The sequence below is a fragment of the Prosopis cineraria genome, unplaced genomic scaffold, assembly GCF_029017545.1.
Source record: "Prosopis cineraria cultivar Desert tree isolate PC_DT_omini unplaced genomic scaffold, ASM2901754v1 PC3, whole genome shotgun sequence".
In the NCBI taxonomy this organism is placed as follows: domain Eukaryota; kingdom Viridiplantae; phylum Streptophyta; class Magnoliopsida; order Fabales; family Fabaceae; genus Prosopis; species Prosopis cineraria.
Window position 1 is genome coordinate 37,082,286 of NW_026555334.1, and position 12,679 is coordinate 37,094,964.

A 12,679-nucleotide genomic window follows, 5' to 3' on the forward strand; every position below is an offset into this window, starting at 1 on the left:
AAACTATAGTTTATTCCATCAAATTCACATATTGGTTGAGTGAAAAAGTTTCATATTTATTCCCCTTGGCCGTATTAGGCAGCACTTTTGCTTAGCTTATAGGTGGTGTGAAAGTCAATCTCAAACTCCTTAATTGCAAATTACAAATGCTCTCAACTTGTGGCAGAGTAAATGCTTTAATCGGACGTGGACATCTGTTGACTCTGTTTTTTTTTTATCTTAATATGATATAATATGAAATTAAGTGACATATAAATAATGAATTTCTCCCTCAGTGGCACAAGGCTTTTGAGAAGTCTGTGGTTGGCACCGAGTCCCATAGATTTAATTTGTTAAGCAATTGGCAGTGATATAATGCGACCCTTCGTTATTACAAGAAGCTTCTTGTCATGATATTATTATTAACCCCAATTGTGAAATAATTAATAAAAATTAATGATAGTGCGTGTGCTATTGTTGATGATGATGGCGGTGGTGTTGATGATGAAACGAGGCGAAATATCCAGGCTATCAAATCCAGTCAGGAAAGCACCAAAAACTGCATATTCTGCAATAAACTGGGTGCTTGAATTGATATAGAGTACTTTTATTCAGCTGACAATGGCCATCAAATAAAGCTAACACTGATACAAAAATATTCAGGATGAAAAAGATTTCATCCACTTGATTCGTCGGAATACTTATAAAGTACATATTAATCTGAGCGATGAACGCACCATCGGATAAAAGATAATCGATGTCCTGTAACTCTGATGGTGAGAGACCAATGCTTTGCTATCTGGTTTGCCTGATTGGATCTTCAATTTACCGGGAACATGGAGACGAGCGTGGCTTAATTATCCAATGAGAAGTGATCTTACTTGAGAATCAGTAAGACCATACAGAGCAGAATTAAGCTTAAACAGAGGGATAGGGAAGGGGTCAAGCCTGTATTGATTATAAGACTAGGACATATCAAGATATAATAATATATACATAAATATTGCATATGCATATATATTACATCCCGTCCTTTACATATTTAAAATTCACGATTCAAGCTTTTCCAGGGGGTTTTGGATCGTGATCTTTGTTTGCTCCAGTGCCTCCATAGTCCTGAGTTTCCAAATCCATCCTTCTCTCTATCAATCCTGCTTCGTCCACAACCTCGGAAACATTTCCTAGTTCCACCGCATCACTCACCTGCAACTCAGATCACCAAGAATTTCAATCGGTAAGAGCCAAACCAGAAGAAACTATTTGATAGGTCTCAGATTCGTTTAACTTGGTAGTGATGAAAAATATAACAGATAAGCTAGCGCAGGCAGTGACCTGGGGTAAATAAGAGAGAGGCAACGCATCTTGGGCGTTCAGATAATGGGATCCTGTGAGCAGACAAGTCAATGGAGAAGAAAGGGATGGAAAAACGAAGGAAGAAAATATCAAATAGGGAAGAAGCTTACTGGTTGCAGGAACAGCAGAGGCAGAGAGAGCGAGAAGAAGAAGGAGAAGAGTGAGGAAGGTGATCTTCATCTGGAAAAAAGACGACGAGAGAGAGCGAAGACACGCCTCAAGATTGGTGATGAGAGGGAGAGAGATAGGAAGCGAGATGCTTAAATAGGTGGCACATACATATATACGTAGCACAAGTACTTGCAATTTAACGGACTTGAATTCACAATCACAGGATGAAATGAAAAAAGTCAACTTGTTTTATTTATTCTTGTTTTTTTCTTTTGCCTCTGTACCAAACTTTTTCACCCTTTAATTTGCTCTTCTACCTTCCACATTGCTTGTTCCATATTTTATTGACTCTTACGATTCTTTTCAAAGGCCTATTTCTCTTGTTTTTAATATGCATCTATATTTATATTATATCGATGACTTCCAGATATATTTCAAAAGCGCCCGTGACAATTACATTACGAAAAATATGTTTTTCTTTCATGTGTGTTTGACCACACTGGCATGCTATAAAAAGAACATATTCAAACCACTATATATTCAGTTGACAAAACATTTAAAGGAATATGCCTTCATACATTGGAAATTGAAGTGTTAATTACTATGGGAATGGGAATAATAATATACTCCTCCGTTTTTCCATTTTTTTTAAAAGCTTTGTTTGATTTAAAACATAAAATATTTGATAGTTGTTATAATTTTTTTTATCATACTCATACCTCTAATTTATTTATTATTATTATTTAAAAATAACATACTTTTTCTGGTCTTATTTATAAGATAAAGAGAAAAGTTTTTTTTATTTTATTTATAAGTCATCTTGTTAAAGTTTCATTATAAATTTTCTCATTTGATCTCCATTGAATGTTAGAGAGAGAAAATACATTGTTAAGGTATATATATTTAATAGGGATAAAATTAAAAAATTATTAAATTTCTGGATAGAATTAACGAATTTTAAGGTTTTATTTGATTATGGTAAAATATGTTAAAAATGTCTTATAAATAGAACTAGATAAGTATTAAAATTCAATTGTCATTACTAAAGTATCTGTACAGGACATTGAATAAGAATATAATTAAAAAATTTACAATTTTTTAGAAAATTATGAAGTTTATTGGAATTAGGTGGATGCATAATTTCTGACTTAGAAAAAAATACAAATTAATTAGCTTAGGAAAAGAGATAATAATAATAATAATAATAATAATAATAATAATGCAAGGAAATGATAATAGGGGGGATAAACATGAATGAAGGGGAGAGGCACAAAATAAATAAATAAAAAGGGAAGAAATATATTAAAAAAAGGAGGACGGGTGAGACTGTGAACAGAAACCGGGTGCGAGGTAGTCCCAGAAACGCTTGTCGGTTAGCGAAATATGACCAAAGAGCAAACGTGATATTATGAGAAGCACGCCTTTCCCACCTGGTCACGTGAACATGTACTACCCCTGGCTCTAAACACAACAACCACCTAATATCATCTCTCTCTCTCTCTCTCTCTCTCTCTCTCTCTCACACACACACACACACACGCACACACACACACGAGATTGTATGGTCACGCTTACCTCATGTAATCGTTACAATCTCATCAGCGGCCTACAGCAGTGTGTCACTGTGTGTGGTGCGTGTGACTCTCTTTCTCAATTTTTTTGTATTTATCTAAAAAATGATTAAAAAGTCACAACCAAATTTAATCCTGGTTTTGGGTCATTTTCAAGTCAAAGCCTACTCCTAAAATCCTCCAACCAACTCCACTGTACGATCCCAACTCATCCTTCGCATTGTATCTCTTAACTCTGGCGTTAGAACAAAATCTATATTTGAATCAAATTTTTTATTTAGATATATAAAAATTTATGAATTTGAATTTGATATAAATCGAAATCAAACTCTTATTACAATTTTTTTATAATTTCAAATTATTTACTTACTTTTATCATTTAAAATTCAAGTCATTACTGTAGCTTTTCCATTCTCTTCACGTTTTCTTTGTCAGTGTTTATGTCATTTTTGTCACTTTTATCTTCTCAACTTTTATTATTCTCAACTTTGAATCTTAGCTTATCCCTTTTTTTTTCTTTAAAATTATTTATATTATATATCAAAACAAATAATTTTAAATACATAAAATTTAAGTATGAGATTTTAAATATAAAATTCGAGTCCCTCAATCAAAACTTAATATTAATACCGATAATGACGCATTAATCTCTACGTAAAGATTGGATTCAGTTCCTGTTTTTCTCTTCATCCTTTTTATTCTCAAAAGACGCTTTTCATGTATACGTTGGAGCTTTTTGCGCGCGAGGTAGATGAAGGCATGAAGTTATTAGATGCACTTTGCTCAAGGAACATGATTCGATGGGTTATCGACAAAATTGAAGGGCCCTGAATAATTTAACTCTATCCATGAGGTGGATGTATATTTGTTTCCTGTTTAAAAAAGAATTAGTTAATTATATATAATTGAAAGGTCATCGTTAAAGACAAAACGGTGGTGTTGTATAATAATTGGTGCCAAAGACAGTTTGACTTTGAGCACATGACCTACTTATCATAAGTCGTAAGGCTCTTCCAATGACAAAATTAGGCGCCACACGCGTGTTAACAGAAAATGTAACAAAAAATTGCGAATTAAATTACGTGGAGTCTTACACGGATCACCAGGCTTGTATAATATGTAAAAATATGTACTGCATTAGTTATTAGTTATTAATTATTACTTTTAAAAGGAGTTCATAAGTGACTGATTAAATCGAATTTTTTACATCCTGCTGGGCATAAATTTAGTATCTCCATTCCAAAATATCTGTCATCTACTTAAGAATATTACATGCATAATTTAATTAATAATACTATTAAATAATTCAATAAAAATTTAGTTGAAAAGGGTCTATTTTGTTCTTAGCATTTCAAGAGATATTACTTTCTGCTGCTATATTCCTTGTCCACGGAAAAAAAAAGTCCGAATTATTGTAATTTTTTATATTACTTGACTAAAAAAATTCATAACTGATGGAAAAAGAAAGTATATTCAAAATGATTTGACTCATGATTATTATTGAAAAGTAAACTTACAGAAAAATAATGAATACTCATTGAAATTTTAAAAAATGCAAATAAAATCAAAGTGATCGATATCTTAAGACCGACGAGTTCAATAATTATATATATATATATATATATTTTTTTTTTTTACCGGCCACATGACCTATGCTTCTGTCCTATTTGTGGTGCGGAAATATTAAAGACACCCATGTACATGAAGCCAATATTAAATAATCGACGAGCGTAAAGTATTTTTTCCCCCTTTCCCTATATTAAAACGTGGCCAACCAAATTCTAGGTCGACACACCTGCCACCTGGAATATAAATTAAAAAAGAAAAGAAAAGGAAGTCGGATCTCTCATCAAAGCTGTATAAATTAAAATGGAATCATGACGAGAAATATTAATATAGTTTTGTTTTGGAAGTGTCAAGCGTGGTCAGGGTTTTCATTCGGGCGAGAGATCAGATTAATGGTAGAGTATAATATATGGTTAATTATATTAGAGCAGAGAGTTAGGTTAACATCTATAAGAAGACGACGACGGCGATGTCTATGGAACGAGAAACATGAAATAGAAGATCCTTGATGAGATCTCTTTTACATAATTTAATGAAAGGAACGATTCATTCCTTTTAACCCCACCAGCGGAAGATTTCGGCTGTGTACGTGTTTTATTTTATGAGATATATATGGAATTCAGATATTTTTCGAAATTAAATATATATGAATCTGAATGTAAACTTGATTTTATAACTATACAATAATTGTACCATAGTTCTTGACATCGTAATGTATCGTGTTGAATGCACAGATATATATGGCTACACCTCCAGGTCTATTTAGAAGAAATAAATAATAATTATTTCTAAATTAAAGGGAGTGTAAATAATAAATAATGAACTGAGGATAGCTTTACGTGACAGGGGAGGGAGAGGGGGTTGGTAGATTGTGTGTTGGGAAACATCAAGCATGAGAAAGAGTTTTGCACAATTCACGACTTTATCAAGCACCCCCAATCATTCCAATCTTGTTTAATTATCACCACCCTCTCCCTCATTCATTATTAAATTCTATTTTTTATCACTTACAAATATTATTTTATTAAAATAATCTTTTTCCAAACATAAACAGATATTAAATATAAATATCTCTTTTAGTTGAACTTGATTCATTATGTCATGAAAAACTAACCCTCGGATCCAATTTCATTTTTTTTTTTTCACTCGCTGTTGACTACTTCCTACCCAATACCCATTATGCGTGCAAGTCTAGGACTCCAAGGCAAACCTTTCTCAAGCACGAAGAAGGGCTTGGGACTGAAGTCTGAATATTGGATTTAAGGACGTGCGCACCTGCAGCTGGGGCTTATGTAAGTGCCCTTGGGAGGACAATGAATGAAGTACCGCAACGCATAGAGAGCAGGTTGCCCAACAATTAATTGCAAGGATCGAAATTACTCTTGTTTTATTTCTGTGTCATTGTTTTACACTTGAAACGATGTCCACCGACACTCCAACCATCTGTAGTTTGTTTTTCGACAAACAGCATTACTTATTTATCAGAAATTTACAAGTAGATTCCGCAGAAACCAGAAAAGTAAGACAACGTACATGTCATCATTTTGGTGGACATTATTTGCAATAACAATCCACATAACTCGGCTCGTCCTTGTTGCCAGTTGCCGCGAAATTAAAGAAGAATTGGGCAGGTGAAAAGCCCATCTGGAGGCCCATTCCCATAAATATTTGTGTGCATGAATAAGAAAAGGCACAGTTACACATATCATGAGATTCTAATTATTTATTGGGGCCAGGGCCCTAACTGGACTGGAATAATCATCATGCAAGCTGATTACATACAACAACCTGGGTGAGCAACATAGACATCCACATGTCGGCGTCCTCAGATAACGACGCCCCGAGCAGGGCTTTTGACTCCCACCTACCAACGCACTTATTCTTATTTAAACCTTAACCTCTATTATTTTGCCCATGCCCACTTCTTATTATGAACACCCTGTTGTTTATTCATTCTCACTATTCCCTCACTGAAGGCTTTGTTCGAAAGCAACCCCACCTGGAGGTGCCACATTTAGTACATTAATATTCCAGAATCCAATGTCCGAATCATGAGGACTTTCAAGCACTGGGATTTGTTTGGTTTTTTGGATTCTCCCTCACCTCAATTTTTTTTTTCATGAGGCCAATCATTACGCTCTTAAAGGTTCGTGGTATTCTCTGTGTCACGAAAACAAAAATTTTGACGCAGGGGGGCCAAACTGCGAGAGCACGAGCGTGGCGGGAAGTCAATTATGGTGATTATATTCTCCTGCATGGCTATCTGAAGCACTCAAGCACCACCAATCGTCATATAATCATGTGCTTCACATGCCCCCTATAAAAAGTAGGGATTTTCCATCAACATCTCAAAGCGTTATATTTTGCTATATTTGACTAAAAGCACGACATATTGTTAACCGCTGAGTTAGTTGCTTATATGTTATCGCGGAAAACACATTCATAAATGTTGCTTTGGATCGTTGTTTAAACCCATTCATAAATGTTGCTTTGGATCGTTGTTTAAACCCCTTATTTACTTAGTTGACCAGCGGCATGACTATATAATGTTGCTTAATATTTGTTGTATCCATGATTAATTGCGACCACGCGTGGTAAAGAAGAAATGGCAAAATGTATATATCAGCCTGACGAAGAAATAAGATATAGGCTCTTCGCCATGACTAGATGGCCTTGGTAAATAAATCAAAACCCGCTCTCGCACGCGTGTTTGAGAACTAATGATCATAAAAAGTGAAAGTAACAATTAAGAGCGCTAATTAACAGTGTGTCGTCATTGTTATTAAAGGGGGAAACGGCGTAATTAGTTGATGCATACGACTGATACATATTGCCGTTAATAATTGAGAGAGAATACCTAATTACGAGATGCCCCTGCACATTACTTTGCTAGATAGAAAATTGTAATTATTTAAATTTGTCGAGCAAGTGCATCAAGCATTGGTGTGAATATATATATTGCTGCTTTTTCTATATATAAGGACCTTCGTCCCCTTGGCTTCCCCAAAAGTAATCAATAGTTCAATGACAAACTTGTACTCGGTCCTCTTCTCTGTCTCTTTCAATTGCTCATCATATACTCTTGGAATGATCATGGAGAAGAAAGGCTTTTTCAGGCTCTTGGTTTTCCTTCTGGGTCTTTTCTATCTTGTCCTCGCTGTTGCTGTTCCAGCAACCAGTATGTTCCGACTTTCAAGGGTTTTTATGGATACTTTAGGATTTTGATGCGCTTCTTAATTATATTTCAGTACCTTTGTTTCCATCCACGTATTTTCGTGTGTTAATTATATGTAATTTTTATTGAGAATATACAGGAATCAGCAAAGCTAGAGGAATAGATTCACCAGTGCCCCATCTTACCAAGGTCTCTCTAGCTCCTTTCTCTTTTTGTTGTGCTTCTTGCCCTTTTCATCATCTGACCAAAACGTACTTATTTATATTCATATTATTTATCTCCTAAAATCCATGAAGGGGTGAGATATATATATATATATATAGAGAGAGAGAGAGAGTGGGGGGGGAGGGGGAGTATGTATACAAAATTGGTCGGTTGCCCTAACTGACAAGCTATATTACAGATTTTTGTCTTTCAAAATTTGAAAGTTTACTTGGTTGGGCCAAAGACAATATAGATCTTGAAAGATCTAACAAACCTACAAGAGATAAGAATTATAAGGCGATCGAACTTTGATATTGTCAGTTTCTTCTATGCATATTATCTATCTCAGGCTTTGCCTTTTCTGATTAGTTAGTTATCTGAACTAATTCTTATTTACTAGCAACACTCTTTGTTTTTCCTGACGGGGATTGTTGAATTTGCAGAGGACTGAGGTTGAGTTTGAGGAGGAAGGAAATGGTGGGGATGAGGGAAGAATGATGATGACAATGATAGACTATGCTGGGGCAAAAGCGAACCCAGCTCACGATCCAAAATCCCCAGGAAAACCATAACCTCTTTGGTTTGGGAGGGATTAGTTATGGACTATGGTTAATCGAGCGCAGATCACTGGGACGACTTCCAGGGTCAACATAATATATAGTCGTCGGTTTGATGTGTGTTCAGTATGTTCTTCTGCTATCTAGCTAGTTATATAATCTGATGATTTCTTTTTTCCGTATGATATTTAACCTATACAAGACAATATATGTGTCGATCAGTTGTTCTGGCTTTGTATGTGAGATATTGTACCTGATCCTTATGCATAATGATAGCTAGCTAGCTATGGTGGCGTTTTTCTCTAGTAATCAATAAAGAGACAGATATATGCTAATTATGGCCAGTGCTTACACGATTTTTTAATTTATATATGAAACAAGTTGAAATACATAGAAAGCTCCGTGAAAGAGGCTTCCGGCCGACATGTGTTCGTTATATTTATTCATAGTGTTTTTGTTCTTTGGAATTTAAACATGATCAGATGTGCATTCTTACCTCATGTACCTCATGTAAGCTTCAAACTACATAGTTTTTTTCTCTTTTGCCAAGAGAAAAAAGGATGGTTATGCTATATAGTTGTTGACAGCTTATAGGCTTGTATATATGATCGCACTTTTATATATATAAATATATATATATAATTAAGACGCAGTGTGAGCGTCATTTTCTGCCACAGATTGAGTACGTCCGCAGCATATATATACATATAGTGGCGGAATATGGTGAACCTGATGACAGGTTAAGGGCCTCATCTAAGTTTAGGTTCTTTTTCTCCTCTGTGATTTCCAATTTTGGATGTTTTAAGTTTCATGGGGAGTTTGTTACAAGCTCAGAATATCATTATTTATTAGTATTTCTGCTAGATAAAATGTGAAAACTAAATAGCTCCTTTTATTTTTTATTTTTTTTAGTTTTTAGACATTTTATATCTCTTTTTTTTAAAAAATTAGTTATATATGTTGAAATCCAGCTTTTCCGAAACACACTTGGTCCGAGCAGCCGTGTTGGCATGCCGCAAGTCCGCAACACGTTTTGCTGTGGGCATTTAGTTGAGTCCACGCCAAATGAATGTTGTGTTAACGTGGACATAGCTAGGAGTAAAAATAGACTTGATTGAGTTAAGTTTTGACTAAATAAATTTAAGTTTATATGGTATGTTAGAAACTTGAGTTTGGGTTAAAATCTACATAAGATATTTTTTTATTTTTATGGCTTAGGCCTGAATTTACTTAAAACCTGACTTGATTTAAAAACTTATTTAAAAGCATTCTTAAAAGTAAACTTTTTTAAATAAAATTATATTTAAGTCTATATTTATATAACATAATTTATCAATTTCAATATATAATAATTAAGATGACTTCCAACCATAAAGTAACAATATTAAAATCAATATATAAATCCAATATAATTAAAAATATACTCATTTTGATTTTATTTATAAATTATTTTCAGCATTTTTACTGTAACCAAGAAAAATCTTAGATCTTATTAATTCTATCTAAAAATTCAACAAGTTTTTAGCTTTGTCCATATTAAATATATCTATTTTAAAATAAAATACTCTGGCACTTAATAAACTTTCTTAGAATTAATAGGAACAATATTATAAAGATGAACATAGTAATTATAAAGATGCCTTATAAATAAAATCAAAGCAAACATTCTTTCTTTACCTTATAAATAGGACCAAAAGAGTAACTAAAAATAAAAAAAAACAGATAGATTAAAAATTAAAAATTTAAATTGATGTGTATGTAATATATTATATAATAATACATATGTAAATAGATTGATATGCTAGACTTGTAGATTGGGCAGCCTTGTAAAAATAGGCCTAACAAAATATCTAAATTTGACCTCGTTTATTTAGCAAGTATTTTAAGTTGAGTTTAAAGTAAGTCAAGTCGTAGACCTTTGATCAAGTAAACTAACCTATTTCTATCTCTAGCCTTATATTTCTTTTCTTTTTTACTTCAAAATGTTTAAGCAAGTTAGGCTTTGGCCGAAGCTCTGAGGATGAAAACACATATTCGGATTTAGAAAGTATATATATATATATATATATATATTAACACATCACTTATTAATAAACTCATATATAATGTCAGACAAGATACTCGCTTAGCAAAAATGAAAGTTGTGCGGTCCTCAATTTCAATCATTCGATTGGACTCTTTATGAGTCTTCACATACTTATTTCTTAATAATGGAATAAACAATAAATTAATTAATTTTCTTTAAACTGGCACTGCAGGGCCCTATGTATATGAGCCTGAAGATTACTTTCCACTACTTTTATGCAATTCACACCATACATATACATAAGAGATAAGACACTGATGGTCCACACTTTGTTATGTAAAGAAATTGTAGCTTAGTGCGTTTTCACCACAACTCTCTTAATTCAATTAACAATTAACTTAATTAATCAGTCATAATTAACCCTTTGGTTTTTTATTGTTGAATCAATGATCAAGAACCTTCCTTTGAACATGAACTGCGTGTATATATATATATATAATGATGAGTTGTCACGAACAGAACTACAAATTAATTAAGAAATCAGTTAATAAATTAATCGATCTTAACAAGGCCTAAATAGAGCTCACAGGCTCATACGTTCAAACTAGTGGGTTTGATTTATATTTAGAATTGATATACAGAGGACGATGCCAATAATTAATCAGTATAATATATGCTCATATGACCAGTTTTACGCAGTACGACCTCATGAGACTTACTATAGATATGATTTTTTTTTTTTTTTCCTTTAGAGACACAATAAGCTTTTATAACGCAAATAAAGTTCGTCAATAAGTGTCAATTGAAAGCTTTGTCACTTCCATATATATATATATATATATATATATGAGTGTGGGCTTTTAAGTGTTCACCAATTGTTTAACAGACGTACAAGTGGGATTATTTTATCGATCAAGCGGCATTGAGGAAACTGGTTAATATATATGTATATGTCACGTTTGATCCAATAAAAGAATTTTTAAGGGAATGAGAAAGCAATGGGAATCCAAATGAAAAGGGAAGATCGATGGGCCTTCTCATAAAACCAATTTTCATGTGTTGCATATGGATGAACAAAAAATACGTGAACATAAAAAGTTTTCTTCTAAAAAGTAAATGATACAAATATTAGAAAACACTTATTTCAACAAATAAGAGAATTGTATCGGCTTAATCAAGAGTTTTGAATTTAAATTCTGAGAATACAACTACGAATAATGACAGAACTTCCGCTAAAATGATTCCGTTCTGACTCAACCATGCGAGCTTGAGTACCCTACGTAAAATATATACAAATATCCATTATTGACATGGAAATGAATTATCTTAACCATAAAAATCAGAGTAGAATTATTTTTGTCCTTGAAATTATATTCAAGTTTCAACCGAGCTAGAATTTCCTTAGCCATGTTGATAAAGGCTCATTCCTATGTTCCATGGATATGAGCCCTCCGGTGAAGAGCTATTCACCCGCTCAGCCTGTCAAATGCAAATAGGGAGATTTTCTCTCTCTTCCTTTCCTTTTATTTATTCTTAAAAAAAATGATAATAAAATTCATTAAAATTATATAAATAATAATTTGATCCCTCAAGATATTATAATTTTAATAAAATTCTTATGAATCTCTGTGTTAATAAATTTTAAAGTGAAAAAATTATTTTACCCTTACTGAAAATAAATTTCAATTACAATTTTTATTTAAACAATCACAACTTTTATTTTATAAATTGCAGGAGTTGAACAAGAAATAATAATTCATCAAGTGAAATTTTTATTATTAAAAAATAAGTCTCAATTATAACTTTTACTTAAGAAATAGCACTTTTGTTAGTGTAAAATCTATTATTAAAAAATAAATTTTTAAAATAACAAACCTTATTCAAATAATGACAAGAACTCACAATTTGTTAATAAAGGTAAAATATTTTTTAATTTAAAATTTATCAATAAAAAAATTTAAAAAAATTTTAGTAACATTATAATATTTTAAATGACTAAATTGTCATTTATATAATCTGAATGAATTTTATTACCATTTTTTCTTTGTTCTTTTTGGTCAAGTATGCCTTTAAATTAACCTATCACACCCCCGCGCGCGCGCATGTCCATTATATTGGGTAATTATTGCTTTAATAT

General features: G+C 32.6%; 2 protein-coding genes across 2 annotated transcripts; one reads left to right on the forward strand and one right to left on the reverse strand.

Annotated features, from left to right (window-relative positions):
* Window positions 1–545: 545 nt before the first annotated feature.
* On the reverse strand, window positions 546–1,600 carry LOC129307127 (uncharacterized). Its single transcript, XM_054948007.1, has 3 exons — window positions 1,443–1,600; window positions 1,312–1,364; window positions 546–1,182 (listed from the first exon to the last, which is right to left on the reverse strand). The coding sequence occupies exons 1-3, from the start codon at window positions 1,510–1,512 to the stop codon at window positions 1,036–1,038; spliced, it is 270 nt and encodes an 89-aa protein (XP_054803982.1). The 5' UTR covers window positions 1,513–1,600; the 3' UTR covers window positions 546–1,035.
* A 5,989-nt stretch (window positions 1,601–7,589) lies between these two features.
* LOC129304617 (uncharacterized) lies at window positions 7,590–8,851 on the forward strand. Its single transcript, XM_054944339.1, has 3 exons — window positions 7,590–7,758; window positions 7,895–7,944; window positions 8,403–8,851. Exons 1-3 carry the CDS (start codon window positions 7,605–7,607, stop codon window positions 8,529–8,531), a joined length of 333 nt encoding a protein of 110 aa, XP_054800314.1. The 5' UTR covers window positions 7,590–7,604; the 3' UTR covers window positions 8,532–8,851.
* Window positions 8,852–12,679: the final 3,828 nt, after the last annotated feature.